Source organism: Cottoperca gobio, chromosome 19 (assembly GCF_900634415.1).
Source record: "Cottoperca gobio chromosome 19, fCotGob3.1, whole genome shotgun sequence".
Classification (NCBI taxonomy): domain Eukaryota; kingdom Metazoa; phylum Chordata; class Actinopteri; order Perciformes; family Bovichtidae; genus Cottoperca; species Cottoperca gobio.
Window position 1 is genome coordinate 12,814,335 of NC_041373.1, and position 26,933 is coordinate 12,841,267.

General features: G+C 39.8%; 1 protein-coding gene across 1 annotated transcript; it reads left to right on the forward strand.

The window, feature by feature from the left end:
• LOC115025009 (rho-related GTP-binding protein RhoN-like) lies at positions 1–26,040 on the forward strand. The gene is made up of 5 exons (XM_029456968.1): positions 1–342; positions 1,464–1,551; positions 18,619–18,728; positions 22,105–22,239; positions 24,984–26,040. The coding sequence occupies exons 1-5, from the start codon at positions 235–237 to the stop codon at positions 25,236–25,238; spliced, it is 696 nt and encodes a 231-aa protein (XP_029312828.1). The 5' UTR covers positions 1–234; the 3' UTR covers positions 25,239–26,040.
• The last annotated feature ends 893 nt before the right edge of the window (positions 26,041–26,933 follow it).

Sequence of the window (26,933 nt, forward strand, 5' to 3'; positions counted from 1 at the left end):
TTCACCCGTGGAGCAGAGGAGCGCAGCATTGCGCAGAGCATGCAGCCGAAACTACACCTGATTCACTGCGCTGCTGAAGTTTTTGGATCTGAAGTGACTTCTTCTTCTTCTTCTTCTTCTTCCTCGGCAGAAAATAGTTTCAACACCAATAGCTGCTCTTCGATATTCAACTAGTTCGGAGCTAAATGACAAGTAGGCAGCGAAACAGAAGCACTCAGTGAAACTCGGTGCACGATGGAGGGAAATAAGGGATTACTTCGCTGTAAGATTGTGGTGGTGGGCGATACGGAGTGTGGAAAGACGACTCTCCTCCACGTTTTTGCCAAAGACTCGTACCCGGAGGTAAGAGACAGTATTTCATAAAGATAAACACATAAGTAAAGTCCCCCGCGACGAAGTATCCATCCAGCCTTACATTTTCAGTAAAACTTAAAAACCTGCTGATATCGTCTACATTATGGGAACTTACTGATCACACACACGATTCATATTATTATTATATTCATATTTATTTATTATAATGTGGGTTTTCTCTTTTCTTATTGGAAATGTAAATTCGATGCGTCCATGCCCAAAGGGGATTTCTTCAGACAGGTTACGTCTATATAATATCATTTTGCTTGATCTTTGCGTAATATTAATGTAAAAACTAATTAAATAAAGACATTTTTAGACTTTAGACTCGTGCCATGGGCTCCTGTGCGCTTTTGCGCATCGCGCGCGTCAGTCGGTGCAGGAGCAGTCTGGTCTGTAAATACTGAAACATCACTGGTTTGACCACAGCAACAACCAGTGAGCTCAACTGCCTCTACTCAACAAACTGAACACACACCTATCTTTCTAGATGTGTGAGACATGCGAAGAATTAAATGTACAATACTTATGTTTTCAAGTGGGTCTAAAAACTCTAAATGTCTAATGACATTTATCAAGATAAAACAATTCAGAAAAGTAGTTTATCTTAAAGATCATCAGGTACAATAAAGGATTCAACACTTAAAGTTTAAATATTTAGCAGCTAATATTGTTAAATGAGCAGTTGGACAATATCAAATGAGATTTTGAAAAGATAAATAAAAACATCTCATTTTATTAATTAAATCTGCGTTGTGGTTTTGCCTAAAAATACTTACAGTATTATGAAGACACTACATTAACAACAATATATATATAATGAATTGGCAGATTATTGTATTGAAAACAATGATTCAGTATGAATTTTTAGAATTTCTGAATTTGGGTGAATGTCAAAGGTCAGAATTGACACACACACACACACACACACACACACACACACACACACACACACACACACTATCTCATGCCTCTGATGTTCATCTGCACTCCAGTTGACTGAAATAATTATGTTTTCTCATCTAGCGTACATTATCTTGATTTAAATTAAATTCCACAACACCCCTCTGAGCTTTCATCTAATTTTAGCCACGCGTGTCTCATTTCAGAATTATGTTCCCACCGTGTTCGAGAATTACACAGCCAGCTTCGAGATCGAGAAACAGAGGATCGAGCTCAACATGTGGGACACATCAGGTAAGATTAGATTGGGTTTCACCCCTTTGTGTGGCAAGATTATGACGCCAATGTGACGAGAGGTGCGTCGCATCATCGGCCCGTGAAGAAGTTTTGTGTGCTCCAGATTGGAAAGCAGCTGACTCCTCGGAGCGTTCAACAGCATCCGGGCTCTGGGCCAAAAACATTAGTGGCCACTGAGAGTGTGTCAGAATAATCTATTGGGAGTACTGAATGACACTCTTGTATGTTTTTAACTAATTCAATGTAGCCTCACCATTAGCAGACACATCATTTCATAGAGTGTTTATATAACTTCACCACCTTTTGAGTTAATCTGACACTTGTAGTTGGTTTTGAACAGACACTTTAGAGTTATATCAGCTGTGTGAAAGGATAAACAACTTGTCATTCAACACATGCCTGCTCCAAGTAGCTGTCACAGCATAATCATCACTTATGAATGCTGTAAAACTGGCTGCATACATGACTTTATTACAGGTACAATTTGGCGTCATGATCAAACCCATAGGACGTGGCAGGTTTTCCAAGGTGATCAAGTGGATTTTGACAAATGTTGACGGCAGAGTTTGTCTACTCGTAGTGCTGATATGGGTTTTGGGCAGCCGTTACAAGTTAGCTCTTAATATGCGAGAGCTGATGTAATAATGTTGATGTTTAGCATCACAAAGTTAGTATTTTTCTTTCTCTCTCCGTCAGCCTTCAGCCCTTTGGTGCATTTAATTTCTACTTAACATAACAACATCCCAAAACTTGTTCTCACACAGCCGCAGACAGACGTTCCATTAACCCTAACCCAGGCAGACATACAGAAAAACCTGCTAGACGAGCTGGAGATTAAGAGCTGCAGCTGCTGAGGCTGGTGGTGCCTGTTAGTTTGCAGTGGGTGAGGCCACTGTGTTTGAACAACGCCCTCTGAAATTGCTGGTTGTTTCACACACACACACACACACACACACACACACACACACACACACACACACACACACACACACACACACACACACACACACACACAATGAGCAGTGTGATGGATAACAATTACACTAAAGGAATGCTTAAACGGTAATTTACTCCCTTCCACACAATATTTCAATTCATCTTCTCGTGTGCATCATGTGCCATTCAATTATTATGTCATATCAAAGGAATCTTCTTGAATGCAATACAGGCTGAACATAGTGGACATAGTTCTCATAGGTGTGAATGTGTGTACCTGTATGAATAAGATAAAAGGTATTTTCTCACCAAAGCTTTCGTAAACCGTCGCCGTAATTAAATTAAACAAAACAATATTTTTAGGACAGTGTGTGCTACTGTGAAAACTGGAATTACTTTTTAATAAGAAATACTTTTATGGGAGGATACACACCAGCCAGAGAGATTTCTTTTTACAACCTGGCAGCCCAAATACTGAATTTATTAACGGCTAATTCACTCATTTATAAAATGACTAGAAAAGTGCACTCAGTGGAGTTCAGCTCTCAGCCAGATGTGCCTCTCCTCCAAAACCAAGAAGAGTTGAATATCATTGAATTGTCCCTCCAGGCTCCCTTTCAGTCAAGATGCCAGCGAAGATAACAAAAACAGGGATTGCATTGTATTGTGCCTAACTTTAGTGGATCATAACATATCATGTATGGAAATAATCTGCAGATTCTGCCAAACCTTTCTATGGATGAGAGTTTCTGAGCCACGACAAAGGTCAAAATATGGCCACACACAACACACTACGTAAAGTTTGCTTTTAGCGTAGCAGATTGCCAGAAATGCTTTTTGCTACTAAAGCAGCTGTTGATCACCTGCGGCCTCTACCAGCTGGTTAAGAGGAGTGAGGCGTCAGCAGTCAATGACGGTATAAAACAGACAATAAAATAGGTTTTTCAAAAATTGTGAATCACTGCAACCAAGAGAAATGCTTTAGCATACAGTCAAAAATGAGCACAAAACATTTCAGGCAGATGGGTCCAGTGGTATGCAAGATTACCTGTGGACGGACAGACACACACAGACACACACGACCAAACACACACACACACACACACACACACACACACACACACACACACACACACACACACACACACGCATGATCTCCCCACATCCCCTGGCGGATATAATAATAACTGATTTATTAGTGTTTATTTAACCATTTGCTATAACTTATAAAATATGCTAAATTGTACTGAAAGTTGTGGAGATAAAGGTAAGAAGAAATTACCTTAATGGTCATCATTTTGAAAATACGCATATTCACCTTCTTGCTGAGTCCGATTAGAAAACTGATACCACTCTCATACTGTACAAACATGAAGTTACAGGCAGCAGCTGATTAGCTGGAACATTTGTAACAAGGAGAAACAGCTAGCTAGTTTATTTTTTACTTATAAATAATTGGACTTCTGTCAAAAAACAAACTTTAAATGATCTAAATTATGGCAGATGATCCATGTCTGACCTGAGCTGGCTTCATCCAGCTCTGAGAGGAGATGTGTGTGATGTCTTGCAGCGTCCCGGCGGGCTATTCTGGGTCTGTCTCAGGAGACAGGTGCATTCGGCACCTACATCAGTATTACCACAACTCCCCCTGGTACCTGCCTCTTCTTACTAATCACTGAATAGAGGGATTACAGTCACTTGGTGTGTGTGTGTGTGTGTGTGTGTATGTGTGTGTGTGTGTGTGTGTGTGTGTGTGTGTGTGTGTTGAATGACAGGAGGAGAGCCGAATCATTGGGAGAGAGGCCGTGGCTGAAACTCAGACATCGAACAAGCATTACAGAAAATAAGTATCATAACGGTTTGATTCAATAACAGAGACAGGCTGCATTCAGCGTAAAGTTTCAGACGTATATAATTCAATTAATTTAACTGAGAGTTTTGGACTCATTTAGGCGGCAAAGTGGTACCAATTGAGTATCACATTTGTTTGTTGTCATGCAATAGATTAGTTGTATCGGCTTCAGAGCACCAACAGGCGTAAATACAGATGATAAAAGAACACAAACATCATCACAGATGTTAAGATATAGCGGCCAGAGCTCCTGCGTGGGGAACAGATTAGAGAAGGGAAGATATGAAGATAAGGAGTGTTGTTGTGAGAGTGAGAAAGTGTTAGGCAAGGTGCCAGAACGAGCCTCCGAGCGGCTCTGCTCATAGTGCAGAAACAAACAGTGGGTTTAATTAAACAGGCACTCGCTGTGTGGTCAAACACTTGCCCCCTGTCTCCTTCATTCTTCATCTCGCTACACCACCCACCGCCTCTTCAAACTCCTGCCTCTTTACTCTACATCCTAACACGCTCACTTTCAGACTCCCTGCCTCGTAGGTTAAACTCTGTTTCTATTTTTTTTTTTTTGTGTTTCTGCCAAACTCATTTCCTCCCTCGGTCTACTCTGTGAACTTCTCTGTAAGCCTTCATTCTTCTCTCAATCGTTCTGCCATCTTCATCCCGACACTTTTCTGTTTTTCACGATGGGTTGCATGTGACGCTGAGGAAAGATTAAAAGTCACAACGATCAAGATGAAATTCAAAGTGCGTTCTCGGCCCTTGGAAACAGCCGATGACAAACGAGCCTCAGCTCAAGGTCCATTTGAAAGCTGTTCTGGAGCTTTTGATCTTTTGATTCTTCCGACGTTACGAGAGGTTGAAATGCTACAGGGGCAGAATAATAAAATTGAGCTGAGGTGATGGCACCAGTTGAACCCTCTATTTCTCTCACTCTGCATGCATTGCATATATATTAAAAGCAATTAGTATTGCAGCAGTAATCATGGTAATTTAATCAAATTAATTAAGAAGAATCAGCATGTAAACACAAAATAAATTCAAAGAATAAAGGCCTTAAAACTAGATTTTTAACTCCCTTCTTCGAGACGAGTCCTACGAGGTATTAACGCAGGTGTCACCTTAAAGCCTCTAATAGTTTATGTTGTGCTTTAATGGTGCATACAACTTTAGTGAACTCACTTGCAAATAATAAAATACTTAATTGCTTCCTGCCCCCCCCCCCTGAGGGCTTGGGGTCCTAGGCTAGTTGCCAGCCTTCAAATGACACTCTGCCCAGGCCTGATAATCAGACTGAATTGCCCTTTTTGTTTCACTTCATGTTTCAGTCGAACAAAGTGTTCATGTTAGCCAATTCAGTTTGGGAGGTTTCCCAAACCAATCAGTAGCAAGGACGCCCGTTCACTCCAATGAAAATTGCTCGCCTAGCGCATAACCCAAAGAAGGTTTTCTCGCTTCCTTGTTTGCTTCTGCTCGTGTCTTTCTCCCTGACCCTGTCTGCATGTTCCCACTCGGCCCACAGACTTTACACAGGGATGATGTCATGTTTTTTGACTATGGGTTTTTCAGATATAAAACCTTCATGATTTTAAATATCATAATAGATTTTAGATAAAAAGGTAAGGGTTAGGGTTAGGGTTAGGGTTAACCCTTTAGGTAAAAAGGTTTAGTTGGAACAAATTGGCAGCAAAGCTGAGTGGCGGTATTCTATCCAGATCTCTTAATACTGCACATACATGGTTCATGTTAGCCAATTTTGTTTGGGAGATTTTTCCCAGCAGCGAGTAACATATCCATCCTGCCTTTTTATCACGTTCTGTCGACATGGAAGCTGTAGTTGCGAGCACCATTTTAAGAGTTTGATTTAAGAGTTAATTCTGTGAGTTGGCGTACAGAAACCTGTACAGCTACATCCATCTCTTCCATGCGTTCTGCCGTGTGGCTCTGGCACAAGAAGATAATGTCCTCGTTCTTAATCCCACCTACAAAGCTCTGATAGGGTTGTTTTTCAATCATTGAAAATAAATCGAAGATGTTGGTGGTGATTTAGAGGTCTTGAACCAGGCGAGTTCTTTCTGTAAATTAAACAGAAACCGCCTCTCCTTTACTTTGTAGTTTCCCTTTTGTACTGTTCTGTGCTGAAAGAAAATGTGTATTTTATGTGTAAATGGAAAGCCTGTTGGGAAACACCTCAAAATGAACCAAATTATTTCTGCTCATAACAAATTACTGAAGTAATAAGTCAAATTCTCCTTTTGTTAGAAGCTTCTGCAATATTTTAATGTGCAATGCGCCTTGTGGAGTCATCAAAAGGTAATTATTAGCTCAAATGAAAATAAAACAGAAAAACAAATTAGTCTTGATTTGCAAGCAATGCTGATTATGATGACACAGCAGATGTGTCGAGGGAGTTCTTTTGGTCTAGAAACGAAATGAAAAACAAGACTGAACTTAAAATGTGATCACAGCCGACCTGATGTGCAATAACACAGTTTCCATGAATTGATCTGCCCTTCTCTGCACTTTTTCCTCTTCTTCTCTTTAATTCCATTAATTCTTCGTAGCTTTGGCCGCCAACCCCATCGCCAGTTTCTTCTTCTCTCTGTTTCCAACAAGCCAAGGTCAAAAGTCCCACTGTATTGGGGCACTGGCCTCTCTGCACTCTTGCACTTGATTAGCTTACCTTGCGTTTTCTTTGTCCGTCTTTCTCTATCTGTCTTTATGTCTCTCCTCCACTTCTCACTAAATCTTTTTCTCATTTCCTCAGAAAAATCCAACCCTGCCTCCATCCTTAGCTCGGTGTGTCCTGCCAGTTCAGATACCACAGATGACTCACTCTAATCTGGGCTGTGACAAAAAAGGATTTACATTGAGTGTAATTCCACAAGCATCTGGTCAATTATCAACCAATTTGCCAATGTGACTCTTAAAAAGGTCACGCATTAGATTAATATACAGACTCCAGGGGTGACCTTTTATATTTCTTATTAATTGTCTGGCGCTAATTATGCCCAAAAATCACATTTCTAGAATCCGAGGTAATTATATGTTGTGTAATAATGTTAAACTTGTTTGACCTGTACTGTACGGAGGAGAAACAAGTAGCTGTTGTTGCCTGCAGGACACGTTTGCCGTAAAAACACAAGCCTCCAAAACATACAAGTTTCACAGCTGAGCGTGTGAAAGTGACTAATAGTCGACAGATCAACCGGCTGAACCTGCAGTGTCACACCTTCATTTAGGTGAGGAACGGAAGGAACGACGTTTTGAGGTTTGCTGCCTTGAACTCTGCGCTCCCGGCGGCTTCCTGTTCAGAAGCATGAAACCTGAATCTTCTGTGATACTTCCTTGAGGGCTTGACAAGTCAATGAGAGCATGTCCGTTTTTAAACACACAAGGATGCTTTTGCTTGCACTCACTATACACACACTGCTCATTTTGTCACATGCTGTGCAAACATCGCTGGCACTTTAAAGACCCTGTTGCAGCCATCCATCCATCCATCCATCTGACGGAGTGTGTGGCTGAGATTGCCTTAACAATCCATCATTCATTCATGAGCATCTTTTTATGACCCCAATTACATGTTGGCTCCTTGAAAGCACTACCCAGATATGCTCTGAGCGAGCATCTGTGTGTGAGTGGCACCTGGCTCCATGACAGGATTGGAAATAGCTTGATGTGTTGAAGCGTTTCAGAGGCTTTTTTGGATAGAAGTGCAGATAGCGGGGGAACTGGGGTTTTATGAGTCCAAGTGCTGTTGGTTATTTCTACTAAACATGAGCAGGGGTGCGTATGTCTGTGTGAGTAAGCGTATGAGTAAGTGCTCTGAGAGATTAGAGGAGTGGTAAACTATATAAATAGAGACAGTGAAGAGACAGAAGGATATAGTGTTAAAGTGGAGCGCTGAGTTTTAAGTGCTCAGTGTCATAGGAGAAAACGCGCTGGACTAAATGAGTGTCAGGAGGTTTTCATAGCACCAGTCATCCTAGTCTTGTTCTATTCTTCCCATTAGAAGACCAAGGGTACATTGAAAATCAATGGCCTAGATGCATCTCCGCTCTTCCTTCCCACGGGACACCGGGTTTGTCTCTGGGCCACTGGTGCATGTGTAACTGAGCAGTCTGTCTTAGAGAGACAGCAAGTCTGGATGAACATGCAAACAGGAGTTTTTAAACAACATGAAGACTTATTAAAAGCTCCCAGCGATCTCAATTTATCTGACAATGCCTGACAAGGTCTCTGTTCGATGGAAATGTTGTGCAATTAAAATAGCTGGGAACTTTTAAAACCGTTTGCAGATCTTTTGTCTGGTTCTTGCCTTTGTGTGATTTGTTGATTCAGAACCTGTGAAAAGTTTTTCAGATGTGCGAACCCTGCAACGTGTGTTTTAAACTTATTCAGTTATTTAAACTTCATTCGTCTTCCATGTTCTAAAAAAGGGATTTTAAGCTTTTGTTTTGACACAGAGGCGATGTTTTGTGTCCTCCATTCACCTTATGTTTTGACGATAAGCGACCAACCCTGACATGTACCACAAAACATAATATATAGACATCTTTAAATATTTATCACACACAATACAGATACAGTAACACACATTTGGAGTCGGTGAGTAGGGGGTTAGGGGGGTTTTCAATGTCCATTATCCTCCTTCCTATATCACAGCTTATATTCTATATGTCAGTAACCGTAGCTCTTCCTCGTTGTTAATTATAAATGTCAGTATCCGTACCGACAGTTCATTGTGTCCAGTAGAATTAAGCTGAAGAGCAGAATCTGCATTGATAGAAAGTCTATTTACTCTTAGTCAGTTATCCATAAAGAAACAGTGTTTTCTAAGTTATTTTAGTTTTTAAGAAACATATCATTTCATCTCATCAAATCTTTGTTTCAACAAATGTGCAACAGTCAGTTGTTCTGAAGGGAATAGAACGAGTTAGACAGGAAAACAAACAAGACCCCTCACGTTTGCCAAAACGATCCCCCAGTTAGCGACAGCTCTCACAAGAGATTGAAATGGATGTCGACTTGACCATATTCACTGAAATAAAAATATTTGTTATAGTTAAATATACTAAGACAACAGACACAGGCATTTTTTAAATGTTATCAGGCTATAGGGATACATCGAGGATTCATTTGTCATGTTTTAGAGAGTGGTTTAAAACCATAAAGGCTCGATTGTTACGTTATGTGACTGGAAAGAAGTAATTAGATTTTGTAGTGCACTTTGTTTAGACACAAAAGCACACACAGAGGGGCACTCAAGGGGTCTATCCTTCCACTTTGGACCCTCTCTATCCCCTATCTATAATGCAAGACGTAGCTATGACCACTGCATTCAACCCCCAACACCTCAGCCATTACTGGCACGGCTGGATGCTGGTGACCTTATTTCTCCTGCATTGTGAGATACTTTCATTTCTACTAGAAATAGAAAACTAAGCCACGTCACAGCCAGGACATGGAGTGTTACTTTACAAGAAGATTATCTGAAACGGTGCATGAAGCTTGACCAACTTCTATCCTCAACTTTAATTCGGTTGGGGACGTCTCAGTACAACTTACAAAACATTAATTAAAAGTGATCACACTTTGATTTAAACTGATGTGAACCATAATAATTAACTTAACTCAAGTTAAAGATCATAAATGTATGTAATACACATGTGCAGTTTGTAAGATGTAGATTTAATAATAATATAATAGAGTTCTTTCTTTTCTTTTCTATCTGCTGTATAGCCTCGGATGCTCCTATCCAGCAGGTGATGTGTCAGAGCAGCCGGACAAAATAAACAAGATACATGAATCAGAGGTTTATGTGTTCTCTGGGTTTAAACCCCTCAGAATCAGGGCTGCACACAACAACATAAGGCTGCTCAGACAGCATATACAATCACAACAGGAGCTGGGAGGTTCAATGTGAAGGGGCTGTGCCCAGATGTCCCTCTGTCATTCATTTGAAGGAATCCCGCAGGATTACTGCTAATTTCGGGCAACACTCTGCTCACTGGCGGCGCGCTCCCTCTGTGCTAACTGAATAAGAAACATGCAAGAACATCGCAACGAATCTTTCACTGAAGTTCAGCCTGGTATTGTGTAAAAAAACTTGACTTGACTCGAGTAACCTCATTAGACAGAACCTGATCGCTCTGGCTGATGACAACACTTTCAGTTGACACATTTCATTACCGGTCTAGTGAATATTAAATCAAGATTGTCTTCATCAGAGATTTCAGTCCACCATATATAAAAAACACATATGCAGCATGTGTGTTGTACGAAAAATCTAAATCTGTTGTCACACTGCAGACGAGCACATTGTGCAAAGACTGTTTTGCCTCTTGATACGACTGGAAGCACCAGCGTCACTCATTCCTCCACGCTGCTTTTCAGACCATTGTTAGGTATTCAAGCAGTAGTGTGCATGACAACAAGCACAGCATACTCCACATAGATGAATGCATGAATTATGTACAGCTAAAATGCTTCATTTCACCATGAAGTTAAATCAAACTTTGAGTTGAATTAGGCACTTTATCCTCTTGAGTTCTGTGAGCACGCTGTTGTTAAATTGATGATTTATATTTCACATTAAGTGCGACAGTTTCACGTACAATAATCACATAGTAAAAAGTACTACTAGCATGTTATATCTTTTTATTATAAAAGAGGATAAACGTGACAGAAATAATAATCTCCTGTAGGGTCATGTAGCTGTTCCAATGATATCTTTCACATTAAATACTGCATTAATCTATATAATTCACCCTATGTTAATGCCTAAGTCATTTAAAACCAAACAGTCAAACTCACATGTGGTCACTTCTGTATATAAATGATCACTTTCTGGCTCTTCAAGGAGCTTTTAACTACATCTCTCAGTCTCCATGTTCCACACTTGCTGCAGGCCCACGTGATTACAATTGTGCCATCTCCATCACAACTAAGCAAATGCCATTCTGTGATGCAGAACCGTGAGAAAAGGTTGAAAACTCAAAGATTTTGTGTAACTGCGATATAATCCAAGCTAAAGAATGAATTTCTGCACCCGACAAATACAGATTGTTTCATCAATATGTAATTTTCCTGTTATTAAAGGAGTATTTCAATGATTTAGCACTGCACTTCAATAACGTTTGGGGACTCACAAGAGACCGAAACAAAAGTCAAAGTGAAGGAATTCAGACTGAAAACTAAAAACAGACTCCGAACACACTGGATCCCACATTACAACCGAGTATCTTTCTGGTACCCTCCCTGCCTGAAAGGCGTCTTTAACTTCTCTCCATGCCCATGCAAGAATAACCTGGATGACGTTCAGGTTGTTGTTGTTTTCAGACTTGACAAGGCTCCTCCAGATCCACAGAAGAAATTGTACAACTATTTTCACAGGCTAGAGTAGTACTCTCCATAACTAGTGAACTGTGTACAAAAAAGTGTGCCTTTTTAACTGTAGGCTTCACTCCTGAGAAGAAACATCAAGACACTAACTCACTTACCTCAAATAAATGCAACAAAAAGAACATTAAGTCAACGATTGAAACAGAAATCCATTATTTGATCTGCTGTGTCTGCCTCAATGGATGGCTTGTTTTAATCACATTGCAAACAAAATGAGAGAATGGAGAAAAATCTATCAGGCATAACACCTCCATTTCAAAAATGATGTGACATTTGAATGTGATTCTGTACAGGGGAAGGGAAGCAAAGTGTCGGCTCTGCAGGGTGGCTCTAGGTGTTTATGCATAAACGCTGAGGGATTATCATCGCTGAGTGCGCGTGTGTCTACTGAGTGGACTCTATTACCGTATTATAATCATCGGAACGTACAGGCTGATTTCTCTTCTCTTATTTACCAGACAGGCGTATTGTCCTCACCAGTCAAACAGCAGGAGTGTGTAGCAGTAATTCTTAATCTCTGTGGGAGGCATTATATATATTTCTTCTGGTAATGGAGGAAGAATGCATCAATCAATAGCATAACATGTTAATGCTGTTCCCTCTCTGGATGTATTTCAGGAGTTCAGACTTGGATAAAAACCCCAAAAAGGCAGCATTTCTTCACAAGGGCATGACTGAGACAAACATGATTTTAATATTAACGATCATTACAGTGCCGTAATGGAAGTTGGCACTCAAAACTATCACAAGAGAGGATTAATAATGATTTTCTGTGCAAATATCTCAAGGTGTGTTTGTGTTCCTTCTGAGTCACGATGAGCCGTGAACGCTGAAAGATGCAACGCTTAGTGCGATGGTCTCTTATCAGTCACGTTACAGCTTTAAGCTTGACTAACCAGAGAGATGTATTTCTTTTGGTTAGTCCAAAAATACAACAGTGGATGTTTAATAATGAGTTTTACAAATTCAGACAAAATGAGAAAAAGGAACTATCTTCGGAGCATAAAAAAAAAAACTAACAAGATTTAGCATATTTAACAGAATAGATTATTTTCATTTCATAATTAAGAAACCTGCCCAGTGGGGCTCATTAAAGGTTGCTCATCAAGAAACTTTGTTTCATAAAAACCTTCTGCTCCTCTGAGCTGAACTTGCAGTCTGGAATATACAGACGGGTGACAAATTAAATTAGAAACCTGAATAAATGAGTGGAGGAACATAACAAATGCAGACGCTTCCACACAAACAATCATGTGTCACTAAAAGGTTTAATGAGTATGAAAATAATGGGATCACCCGTTTCTATTTACATAGTCAACGCTACATTTATAGACTTTGGAAATGTATTTGCGGATTCTACCTCTCACCTGCATTTGAATAATTATTTTCCTTTGTATTGTACATATTGTGATGATTTATGTATATTTGCTATGTTTAAAAAACACATTTTCCAGTGTGCAGACAATGAAAAGTTGGAATGGTTGTGTATATATACAGTACAGGATTTGTTAGTGATTTATGAATTTGGGACGCTTTCGCTGCATTTTACACAGTTTATTCAGTATGGATAATGTCTTTTATTTATTTATTTATTTATTATTATTTATTTATTATTATTATTATTATTATTATTATTATTATTATTATTTATTTATTTATTATTTTAATCTTTTTATTTTTTTAAGTTTGTTAATTATAGTATAAACAGTTAAATATTCTCGACTTCTAATCTGATTTTTATGAATGTCTACTTAGATGTATTTGGTTGTCGTAGCTATTCTCAGTGTAATTATAGGATTCAGAAAATATATTTACGGAAAACTATGAAGAACGTAATTTAAATGTATCGTCCGGTCATGAAGAGACACACACATGGTTCATTCTCTAGTTCTGTAATCTATAGTTGCAGCCCTTATCCCCAGAAAAGCATCAATTTCATCACATTTGAATTCCCTGGATCGGACCATCCTACCTACTTGACTCCTTCTTTTGTCTGTATGATATATTCCGTGTGCACTGTGCGCGTCAATTGACATCAAATGACGAAATGAAAGGATCTCACTTAAGGGATCATATGTTAGTGACCAGGAACAGGATATAGAACTGTGTCCACTCCTGTAACAAAGCCCAGTGTCATGTCATTAAAGTAGATTAGGTACCAGTTTCTGGGCATTTAAGTCTTCAAAGCATGTCATTAAATTGTCCCTACTATACGTAATTACTGTGAGAAACTTGTTGTAGCTTTGCTAAAACATATCATTCAGACATTACATTAGCCTTTTAGGGAGGACCGACTTCTCCAAGAGAAATATCCCTCAAAAGCTTTTTGTAAGGATCCAACCTCAAAAGCATGACAACCCCATGTGGAGTCGCAGCGGGGGTTGCTGTTTAAAAAACTGTTGTTCGTCACTGTGCCAAACATTACACAGCAGCCACGCAACTCATTTGAATTTTTGTTGGCCTCCTTTTTAAGCGAAACTTAAATAGATACCTGTTTGCGATCTGTTACATACAAATATTTAATTCTGTATGATCGGTGGAGCTGTAAAGGCTTCAAATGATACTCATTGTCCTTTGAGATTGTTCACTACATTCAGTAATCCAGTGGCTGTGTGCCTTTTTTGATCGGAGGGTTTCAGACGGAGACAGATGGGCTAAAGTTTCTTTGTGCTTCAGCAGAAATCTTCCCGTGAGAGGCATCATACTACAGGTCCCAGTGAGGGTCAAAAAAGCTCACAGATCAATACACATTAGCTGCAGCTTGAGTGCTTAACATGGATTAGTTGACATCATGGAACCTTGAGGGTTGATGTGTGTGTGTGTGTGTGTGTGTGTGTGTGTGTGTGTGTGTGTGTGTGTGTGTGTGTGTGTGTGTGTGTGTGTGTGTGTGTGTGTGTGTGTGTGTGTGTGTCGAGTAAGCATTACCATTTTCCAAGATTCTGCTTATACCAGTTATATGAGGAATAGCACAGCTAACTTCATTTACAAGCATGAATGACCTTATTAAGTTGTTGTAACAGTTACCTATTTACACATCCAACACATGCAGAGTAACATTAGTTATTATCTAGAGTCGTGTTTCTGGCCACTTGGTGTATGTCCAATATTCACTCTTGTTTTTAGCTTTATTTCCACAACTACTGAGGGAACGTCCAACTCTTTACCTGCTAAATGCTCCACTATGTTCACCAGCTAGTCACTAACATTTCCTGTCTGCCGATTGGTGCTGAGCAGGTAATGTGAAGTGGGTTTATTGGGAACAGTTGCTTGCTGTGGCTGAAAATGCTGATGTGTGGTGTGGTGAACCAAAACACTAAAGTTTCAGGCCAGAAAACCAAAGCGGTAAAAGACAATAAAATACTGCAGAGGGGACGTAAACTGCAGCGCTGGGTGGTACTTCTCTGTGAGTTCAACAGTGTGACCGACCTCTTTCACATACAAGTGGAAATGTGATCCATTGTTAAGATGAAAATATTGATTAGCTTTAACATGCACTCACAGAAAGAAAGCAAATAAGCGTATTTCTCCAACACGTGTATGTAACTAATCTTTTACGTAACATTTGTACAACCTCGTGTATGTTGTCGGGATGGTTGATGACACAAACCAAAGCCTTTGACAACTGTCAACTGAATGTGTTACTTGTGGAAGGTACTGTATATGATTTTGGAACCACTGAAGAGAGGAGGATAAAGATTGAAGCGTGGGGAGGCGACTTGAATCTCAGGAGAGGCTTGATGCTTGTTTTTTCTGGCAGGGCTAGGTAGGCTGAACAGAAGAGAACATGGCAGAACAATAAACAACCACTGCTGCTGAAGGAGTAGCGACTAACTTAATACACCAGAGAAAAGCAATCGGCTAAACTTGATGGGCGGCGAGTGCTAAGACAAAGTGAGGCGGGTTCCACGCTGCTGCATGAGATAACACTGGGAGGTGTTTCTGGTCATTAGACTGATCCCATGGTTTCACACCAGCAGGTGTATGACACCTGATCAGCACCCTGGACAGTTCTTGTCAATCAGTTTATTAGAAAACCTCTGGGATCTAATTGACCCTCATGTTATTGTCTAACTCTGTTCTGCATCCCAGCTTTTAAAATGGAGAATAGATTTCTTTCTGCTTGACAAAATGTAGAAGGGGAGAAGTAGGTTGTGTGAAATGCCTTTTTAAAATTTCATTAAAGCATAATGGAGTTATGATATTCAGAATTCTGCCATGCTCATTTTTTTTTTACTCCTTCTTGCCTTGGGGGAAAGTTTGAGAGAAACTTAATTATCTGTATCTGAAGTTTTAGACTGAGGACACAAAGTGATGGCAAACCAGGTAACACATCATTGTTGACTTATTTTATGTTATTTTTTCTATGAACAAAATATATAAGAATGGCCTGCATTGTAATTTTACAAGTAAACATATTTCTTCCTTGTTTTAATATTAATTATGATAATAATATGTTGCTAATTTAACCAATTTAAAGGAGCCCTGTGGAGTTTTACACTGAATGTGAACAGAAACTCCGCAGGGCTCCTTTAAATGTTTGTTATTATAGTCAAACCAATTGCCTACACCGATATTGATATTTGAGAATTAAAAGAATAATTTTCTTTTTTATGGGAACATGTATCGTAAACAAACTTTGTTTTGATAATAATCCTTTTTTTTTTTAAGAATTGTAAGAAGATTTGTGCTGATACTTGACTTGACATATCTTTGACATTTCCTTAATATCATTGGAGACATTCGGCTGTCAGTCATATGTTAAATTCAAAGGAAGCTAAAATGTTAAAAAGTGGAAATTGTAAACAACTAACTTATATCTTGTGATGGTATTGAGTATTTAGCAATAGTTGGCACGAGTTCTACTGATGGCAGCTGAGCATTACTCTGCGTAGCTGTAGCCCATATGGGCCAGGTGTACTTGCAAAAGTGCTAACTAAGCAGCTCCGCAAATGACTTCTTTCACAGCGTCCCTTCCTATTGGCCAGATTAGGCTAGCAGTTTTTCATAAATACAGTTTGTGTGGCTCCAGGTGAGCTGAGACTAAGGTCTCTTGTTGTTTTACACAAAGACAGAAACACAGTCTTAACGGATGAGCTTTTAACCGTCGGGGCCCTGACAAATAGCATCGCCCCAAACGCACTCAGTAACATTCATTAATGTCTTAACATGTCCGCCTTTTCTGGACATTCTAGATGGATTTTATACGAAGACTAAGACTGAAACTTTTAAAACTATTTTTGATCACAGCTGCTGTCAGATGTCAAGGTGGCGCTGACAGTGTGATGCTGAGCTACAGCTGTCGGTTCACTGATGCGGAGGCTGCGGAGACCTATGGGTGGTTTATGGGCACTGTCGGATACACTTTCCCTCGTCCTGTCGCCTTTTTATTACATTAATCATCCTCATTCCCTATGTTAAGACTTGATCTGCAGCACGAAAAAGCTAAAACACGAAAAGGGAAATGAGAAATAGTGTGTGTGTGTGTGTGTGTGTGTGTGTGTGTGTGTGTGTGTGTGTGTGTGTGTGTGTGTGTGTGTGTGTGTGTGTGTGTGTGTGTGTGTGTGTGTGTGTGTGTGAATACAGTACGTGTGAAACCCAGGAGCAAGAATTAGTCAGGGAGAAAATGGTTGTGGCCTTTAGTTTGACATTTTTGACCACAGCGACACATGCGCGAACATGTGGTTCGCTTTGGGGCAGGATTTTGAGAGCATAACACAAATTGTGGTAAATATAGCAGCTTTTATAGGCACACATTCTGTACCCATCTATTGCCCTCCAGGTGTGTTGATGTTGGGTATTAAAAGACCAAATTATTTGGTAGCTTGAAGAAAAATCCTTTAAGAAAAATGGTTTTGGCCGTCCATATTATCGGTCATGATTACATTTTACTCGTCTACCGCTACAATCTGGATGCAACACGAGATTCATTGGAAAGGGAACACGCAGTCGAGTGTAAGAATTATCCCCCAAACTCTATATTGTATACTGAATTTTGCAATGCCATGAACATCTGTGTTAGATTTATTTTGTGCGTCTATCTTTGTTTTAACTTCCAAATCATCAACAGAAAAAAAAAGGTGATTAAAAATACAAAAGTAAGATTGTAATAAACAGTATTTTTTATTTTAAAGTCACAGTGAAATAGCAGTTAGAACATCTTTGACGTCTGTGATGTGATGCATTTACGATTTAAATGGATTATGCTGAGCGGGAAATTAAAATTAAAACTACACACGATTGGAAACGACCAACAAGCTAACGGTTAAGTGTGGATTTATTAATCTTTTAAATTCAAAGGTGGATTATTTTCACAACAACTTTGTATGAATTGTGTTTTTATGTGTGTCTGCGACTCACAGTCGGGTTCCATGGGAATTTTCTGTTAAACACATTTTTTGTTAAGTTGCCAAAGCCCTGTGCATGGTGACAAAAGCACATAGTGTCGGAGACAATGAGGGAAATGGAGAGGGAATGTTGTCTTCTGGATAGGAATGCGTCCCCTTGCCCAGGTCACAATGCTCAATTCAGTCCGGGCCCCCGGCAAAAAAACATGCCATTCTGAAATACCAGGTGACGCTTTGTTGGAGCCATTCATTATATCAATGTCACATGTCCTTATTCAAGACTGTCAGAAGAACAGACCAGGGGTTGTGGACGTTCGTTTCGAAAAGCAATGAATCACACCCACTCATTGTCATCTGCTGAGTGGCTTAGTTCATAGTAATTACATTTAATCATAGTTATTACTGCCAAAGGTGCTCTGTAATGACTCACTTTGTGATAAAAGAAAGTTAACTCTTCTGTAAAGTAACTCAATTGCATATAATCCACCTGGAAACGTTGGTCATATCCGTGTGTATTTCTTTCGCCTACAGGTTCAACCTACTACGACAACGTGCGGCCGTTAGCGTATCCTGATTCAGACGCCGTCCTCATCTGCTTTGACATCAGCCGTCCGGAAACTCTGGACAGCGTGCTGAAAAAGGTCAGTGTCGCATTAACAGAAGTGTAAATGTGTCCTGTTTCATTTTCTCTCTCTAACAAAGTTGAGACAGTTTTAAAGCTACATTTAGTTTCTTATCAGGACTGCAAGCATTAGATAAGCCGATAAAGGATTCTGATATATGGAGTCTATCTTAATACTCTCATGCCGTGTGTACAGAGAGTTACGGGTCAAATGCTGTATTATGTTCAGCAGCTAGTCACTAACTGTGTTTGTCTGCTGTTTGGTGCTGAGCAGGTGCAAATGTGGGTTTTATGACGCTTTTTAGCTAAAAGCAGCTGCGGCCTGACAATTACGCTTATTAAACTAATAAATATCATATAAACAATGAGCTGAAACTCGCTGCAAAGCTCTGTAAAGCCGAGGGGAGCTGCAGGTTCAGGTGGTAATAGGTAGGTTCATCACTACGATAGACCCTAACCCATTCTCATTTGATACATATCGAAAATAATTATTTTGCAAACTAATAGCATTTTAAATATTGATAAATCTACATTTTAACTGCTAACGAACGTATGTGAGTTCAAATGTGTCGGAGCGTTTGACCTTTCAGTCTGCAGACATTCCTGGAGTCAGCACGATCACTCATCAATGACATCATCTACACGAGACAAAACACAAATCTTTTATGTTTGATAAATTCTCACATCTACAAGGGGGTCCAACTAACTTGAACTTCGACCTTATTCGATGACCTTAGTAATAGCGGTGAATTAAGTCATCTCACAATGCGTGCCCAGAATGCCAAAGTGACATGTTGATGGGTCGCTCGATGCAAAGTTTAGAGACAAATCAAAGAAACGTATTCTTATCCTATCTAATTTAAGTGCGTAAGTATAGCAATGTTCCACCCTGTCTTGCTTCCATTTACTTTGACATTTCAAGCCTCTATGTTCAAATAACGCCCTTGCAGTTCACAGCACTTTTCCTTCTTCCATTTTTGACAGCCTTCTGCTTTACAAAGTCTTGCGCTCTCCAATTTTCCTCTTAGAGGGACGATGTTTTCTCAGTATGGTTAAGCTACAAAAATACCCTTTGACTCCTTATCACTTCCCCTTTTCCTTTGTATGCCCTTTGTTCTCTTCAGTCCAATCTCTCTTCAAAGCTCCCATGTTAGAAGATTTCTCATCTAGCATTACCCACTCCAAGATGTTATCCCAGTCTCCAGCCGTCTATCACCTTTTCTTTGTTTCTTTTTTTACGCTTGAACTCTTTCTTTGCAGCTGGAAACGTTTTCTCATCTTTTCTTCATAACTTTCTGACTAGCAGCCTGCCAGCATCGCTGCATCTCCTTCTTTCTATCTATTCTCTGTCTTTATACCCTCCTGCCTGTTTGGATTGTAGAATCACGTTGTGACGGAAATGTTGGAGATTATGAAAGATGTGATTAGAGAAGCCAACTCCAGCATCTAGTACATACGAAGGCCAGAAGCTGTACAAACAGACGCACAATAGCAGATGACGACAGACGCACACAAACTCGCTGGCTGATGATGAAGAGGTCTATAATTGTACTCACATGTTCTACCAACCGCTGTTTCAGTTTAGCTGAATGAAGCACGCAGTCAGTCAGTATGAATAGAGCACATTAATAACATTTGTGCACAAGATAGGATCGATGCACAATGGACTCATACGCACAAGTTACTGTTTATTACTGAGCTTAGGAACCTGGTGCCAGAGCTGGAGCCAATATTTTAATATAGGTGGATATTTCAAAGCCTCCACCGCGCCGCCATGTACAACATGCTATTGTGGTAGAGAGTACTGAATCCCGGTCATATTTTAATATACTTAGTCTTAACCAGAAGTCTACAGCGATGCTAGTGGCTCTATGCACAGCGGTGCTTTGAGCTACATGCTAACATCGGGTATAATGTTTACACTATGTGTCCTGTTCACTATCTATTTGCTAGTTAGTCGTAAACCAGGCATATTTTGTAGTCATAGAAATTTAAATTGTTGAAATTGCCATTGACAGAGCCACGCCGCTAGCCGAGCTAAACATATCAACACAGCATGTAATATGTGTATAATCACAAAATGTTGACTCCACGCAAGTCATTAACCACCTAAATGACCAAAACTATTACTGAGAACATGGCCTGAGTGACAGCTTCTGTCCTTCCAGGTGGCTTTGATATGTGTATATTGAAAGTGCCGTTACCTGGATTGCAAATATCTTTTCGAAATGACTTGTCAGCCGAAGTTATAAATAACCAGAAATAACCGGCCTCCATCTTATTCCTTTAATAAAAAAAGACAGCTCGCATTCTGCTCTTTATCCAGAACAAAACTCTTACCAATTATTAACATTAACACAAAAAATAAGCTTCTATTCCCATGGGTCCTTTGTGACTCATTTAAATTGCTCCTATTCACCAGTTGCTCACTGTTCGGCAGAGCGTCCTATTGAAAGACAACAGCACACTCTGCACAACACGCTGGAGCCCGTAACAGCAGCGACACAGGCATCCGGGAGAAAAGATCTCTTTGTAAGGGAGAACAAATGGAGCAGCAATGCTCAAAGTGTTTGTCTGCGCCATAGTGTGAGGAGACAAGAGTGTCAGAGAGAAAGAAAACGATAAAGAGAAAGAGTTTAATAGTTTGAGTCATGTCGGTGGTTTGTCTCTCTGTCTCCTTCCAGAATTTATAACCATGAGCATCTGTCATGAGCTCATGTTGGAGATAACAGAACATCTGTATTGTTGTATTGTTTCCATATTTGTTTCTCATCTGTTTCATGTTTGAAGATTGTTACGTCAAATTACCATTTCAGGATGTAACGCGCTGCAAGTTTAGATCTCAGGCTGTTTTTTTTTTTATATGTTTGCTGCAGGTTACAGGATGAAAGTACATGAGGTCCAGCATTTCAGACACAAAGACACAGATTTATACTCCTTTGAGCCACTATATTACAAACCTGAAAAATTATTACACCGTTTTGTGTTTTTAAAAGATTAACATGGTTAAACGGAAACATGTCACTAATAAAGATTATCATTTTCTTTCGAATCTAAATAATTGAGTGTGACTGCTACTTGGAGAGGTCCCAGTTCACCTCCTGCCCTGCCGTGGTGCCCTTGAGCAAGCCACTGGACATCCCCCTTCGCCCCTCACTCCCATTGATGCCCACTGCTCCTAGTAGCAGACTCCTCGTACTAGACTCCTGGCACTAGCATGGGTTAAAATGGGTTAATGCTACAACATGTAAAGATATTTTAGCCAAAGTGGTTCGCAGAGTATTATTTTGCCTTGTTTAGTGTGGAATGGAAATGAGAATGTATCTATTACCCTCATTTAAACCGGATTAATAATGAGCCTGTGCACTCATATGTATTTTTCCTTTGATACACAGTGGCAGGGGGAGACGCAGGAGTTCTGTCCCAGTGCCAAAGTGGTGCTGGTCGGCTGCAAGTTGGACATGAGGACGGACCTCAACGTCATGAGAGAGCTTTCCAAACACAGACTCATTCCCGTCACACATGAACAGGTGAGGAGCCTTCATTTGTTTGAACAAACAGATTTTAAACCTGTCTTGGAATTAACTCCGGCTCCATTGCGCAACAATGCAACAGTCATTTTGCACGTGTGAAGAACTGAACGGCATTGATTTCATTCATTTAACAATATAATATTTGGAATATCAATGAGATAGGGTTTTAAATGTGCAATCCTTTGTCATTTTCCGCTGCAGCGATTTTCATTTACCATTTCCGTACAAAGTTAATAGTATCATCCAAGAAAAATATCAGCCATTACTTAGTTCCCTAGTACACATAAACAAAACTTTTAAAAAAGGAATTGAGAGAATGGCATTTGTTTCAGATCATAACTTATATAAATATGGAAAAACAAGGAGAATAAAAGAGCTGCAGCTGAACAAAGATAGAGACAAACAGCCGGATGTGCGATAATACAATTGTTTTGTTTGTGTCTTGGAGCGATGAACAGTGGCATGCATGAATTTAAATAGCCTATTTTCATGTAAATGTGAATTCACACTTCTTGGCAGCCTTTTTGTCAACATATTAATATTTTCTCATACCTTTTGACAAAGCAAAGGTAACCGCTCTCATTTTCCCGTCAGTAATGGCCTCAAAATTGGTCTATTTAAGATCTCAGATTACTTTGTCTGGATAAAGTGATTTAGCTCCAAATTAACAGAAAGCTTTGATTATCAACTTTAAAACTCTTGTTTTCTTTACCATCCACTCTGACTGAAATCCTCACTGTGAGGCCACTTTAACCTTTAATTAGTCCTAATTAAAGAACATTTAAAAATAATCATCCCAAAGGCAAATGTCTTGTTTAGTTTACTGACTTTAACTTTGACTTTACATTATCTCAGTTACCTGATGTGCGACTACAGAGGCTGTGTGTCCATTTGCTTTTACCGTATTGTACGAGAGATCCCTTCATTTTGGCAAAACATAAAAGGATTTGAGCGCAGCACTTCTGTGGTCAAACAGCTGACGACACTATAATCAGACGTAATAGAAAAAGATGGAAAATAGAGCAAAGGTTGAAAAATTGCTGGATTTGTATTCAACAATGTATCCTCAGAGCTTTACTTAATGGGTCCCGTTTAAAGAGCAGCGTTGCAAAGAGCCACACACTGTGACCTTTACATTTCAGCAACTTGACCAACTGATGTGATCCCAAGGGGAAGTGCATTCACCAGAATGAACCACACACTCGCTGTGTGACTCTGTAATCGGCCTAAAGGCGTTAAAATACAGGCTTGACATGTCGGAATATTTCCATTGATGCAAATATAACGCAGCCTCTCTGGAAGCACGGAGCCTTTAATGTGTTTCATAGAAAGAAGAATATTATTATAATATAGATACTCCTTCGATACGGAATATCTCCACCGCTGACGGCCGAACACACACACATTATCACAGTGTCGATGTTTCATTGCCAAAGAAGTTGATGAATCCAATTGATGAAGAATGAAATAAAGTGAGACGCTCGAGAGATAGTGAGAAGTGCTATTTATAAGTTCTGAAGAAGGATTGGTTAAAAAGAAAATCCAGGCTTCCCCTATTTCTAGCTACAAGATACGCCCAAGCACCGTTGTTGGAGAACAGGTAAACGAAACGAAAGCACCGTATACAAGTTGGACCAGTGCAGATTTAAGATGGTGATAACCACTACTGGGAATAAGCGGAGCTTTATACGCTTGAATTTTACAGATGCTCAGATAGGCCTTGAATATTTCATAGCTGTGTGGAGGATCTTAGCTGCTTGTAGGCCCCAGCTAGCTATCATGCTTCTAAGAGCTAAGGCTTCCAATAAGAGGGGATTGTTTAGTGTACGTGACCAAGACCAAGGGTCCAATATCCACAAAAGGATAAGCAAAGGAACGGACCAATGGTGATAATAATACACTTCTAGAGAATTTAAAAGAGTGTTGCAAAGGTCACTGTTTGCACTCATATTACTGTATGGCTTTCAGAAAACAAGTGTACATTTTGACTCTGTTGGATTGTCACGAGGCTTCCTACAGTGTGCCAGAGGTTCAACATGGCTTAAGGGGCATTTAAGAATGCAGGAAGCATCACCCCCCCCCTCCCGCCCCCCTGTCTCGCTCACACAGATATACACAATTTGTTCGTCATAGCTCTAAGTACTAGCTCTCAGCAGCTCTCTGGGTGAGTCACCCTCTTATGAACAACAAACAAACTGAAGCACACGGCTGGATAAATGAACTTAAAAGCTTCACTAAACTTTTGTAGGATCAATGACTATATGCAATGTGAAAAGAGACGCTTGTAGTGGTCAACACACAAAGCATTACGACCCGGCTGTTGTTCCTCTCCGCTCTGTGAAGCATGTTAGGGTCTTTAAGCTTTTTTCTTTTGGTTTTACTACCCGCAGATTTACTGTTATGGTTCAGTCTCAGTCTTCTAATCAACCTGCTTTTTTTCAGCAGCAGTAGGATGAGCAGCAGGCAAAAATTGAGTTTACGCTACCTGCGCCGCGCCAGATGGCAAATAGAGAACAAAGTTAGTAAGTAACAGCTTAAGAGGCAGATATTCCTCTCAAGAGTTGGTGCAGCTAATAGGGAGAGTACATATTGTATTTACATTTGTCTCGTTGCCAGAGATACAATTCAAATGTTTTTATTTAGCAAATTGTCTGCTGGATGTGCTACCTGTGTCATCACTGTTTATTCGCCCTCTTAATTAACATCCTCATATTTTGTATTTTTCTGTGTGTTTTTTTTAGGGAACTACTTTGGCGAGGCAGATCGGTGCCGTGGCCTACACAGAGTGCACCTCAAAGTATTCGGAGAACAGCGTCCGTGACGTTTTCCACGTCACCACCCTTGCAACTGTGTCCCGTATCAATCGGCCTCAGCTCAAACGCGCTGGCTCACGCCGCGGACTCAAGCGGGTTTCCCAGCAGCCGCCCCGGACTGAGATTCATGAGCACCCACCTGCCAATAGAAAGGACCGGGCCAAAAGCTGCGTGCTCATGTAGGACCAGAGTCTAACCAGCTGCCTGACCTGTGTGTGCTGATGGACATGAAACCAGGCTGCACATGAACTTAATTTATTGGTAAATTCTTGTCAGATCTTTGCACTGCATAAAGGACAATATGATAAAAACAAGAACCTATGCTACCCTGTGGAGTTCTTTGCGGAATTGTTTGTCTATCTTTAGCAAAACTCTCCTTGTTATTTTTCTCTGTGGCTGTGTTCTCATCTGGGGAGGTCATTGTTGTGGCAAAAGCAGTTTTTCTTTAAAGCTTTTACTCAAATAAGTGGATACAATTGGTCATGGACACAAACAGGCTGGTAAGCAAGTGAAACAAGGACAGAAAAGTAGCGAGCATGGAGATGAAAGTGAAAAAATAATATTAGGAAAGATCACCGTGCAGGTACCAGCATTAACAGTGCTCGTCTTGCCCTCTGTTGTGTTGTTTCCTGTTTTGAAATACTATTCTCTCTTTAAGCGTTTAAGTAAATGAAGCACAATACGATGCACGCAAACCTTTCCGAGTTATTCGTAAATGTCAGGGAATTAACTCTGCTGTTCCATTTCATACAACAAGTTTAAAGTCTGGACAGAATGGAAAACTTGTGGGCTGAGATGAAACTCATTTTCTTAAACCACAAGTGCTTTTAATATTGAAAACTAAATAATCACTCACCACATAAGACTGAAGTGTTGTGAAATTAATATTGATCTAATAATCCACACTGGGAAGGAAAGTCACAGAGGAAGTAAATGCGGTGAATGTTATGTTGTACATGTGATAATGAAATAAAAAAAACTTGCTCTACTGAGTGTTGGGACATCTTTAATATTTAACTTAGTCATCGGGCTGGGATTTGGCCTTGATGCTGAATTATTATGCTTAGAAAAGTTAAGAGTACAAATGGGTAATGATATTCTACAGATCTCAGTTCATTTGGTGCAGGGAGCACAATACTTTCCAGCTCAGAGGATTTTGTCTCAGGAAGACGAGAACATTTCTCTTTAAACGAATGCTTCTTCTGTTGGAGAAAATACAACTTTTCACTAGAAAATAAATCACAATCTGAATCAACAGCACAGAAAATAATAACTTTGATGAAATACAAATAGATAAAGCCATGAATCTACATCATCCAAAAGACGGGTCATCTGGGACAATTTAAGATAAAACTACATATTAACGATCTGTCCTTTTTAACAAGACTAAGAGTCTTTGAGCTAAATGCTAACGTCAGCATGCTAACATGCACACCAGCAAACAGACTGGAGAACAGAGCTGCATGTAGCTTGGCTAATATAAAATGCTAACACAATAATTCACATCTGGAATTGCTAAATTGCTAATTTTTTAATTGTGTCAAAACAACATGGAACTGACATGAAGGTGACACTTGAGCAGATTCAGATAAAGACAATATTTAAGTATGAAGAGGAAGCATCATCACTGCTGAGTGAATGCACTGCTTTGACCTGCCACTAATTAATAACTGCACATACATCAATCAACAATCCAAATCACATATTTATAAAGTGCAGTATCATTTGTAAGCTTTACTTCAGTCCTCTAAAGTCTTCTGTGGTCTTATAATGCACTGCAACCCTGTAGCTCGCAGTCCTTTTCATTTCTATGATCAGTCCTGACCTCTTCATACAGTCGAGATCATGCTTTTGAAACATAGCTTTTATATGTTGTAC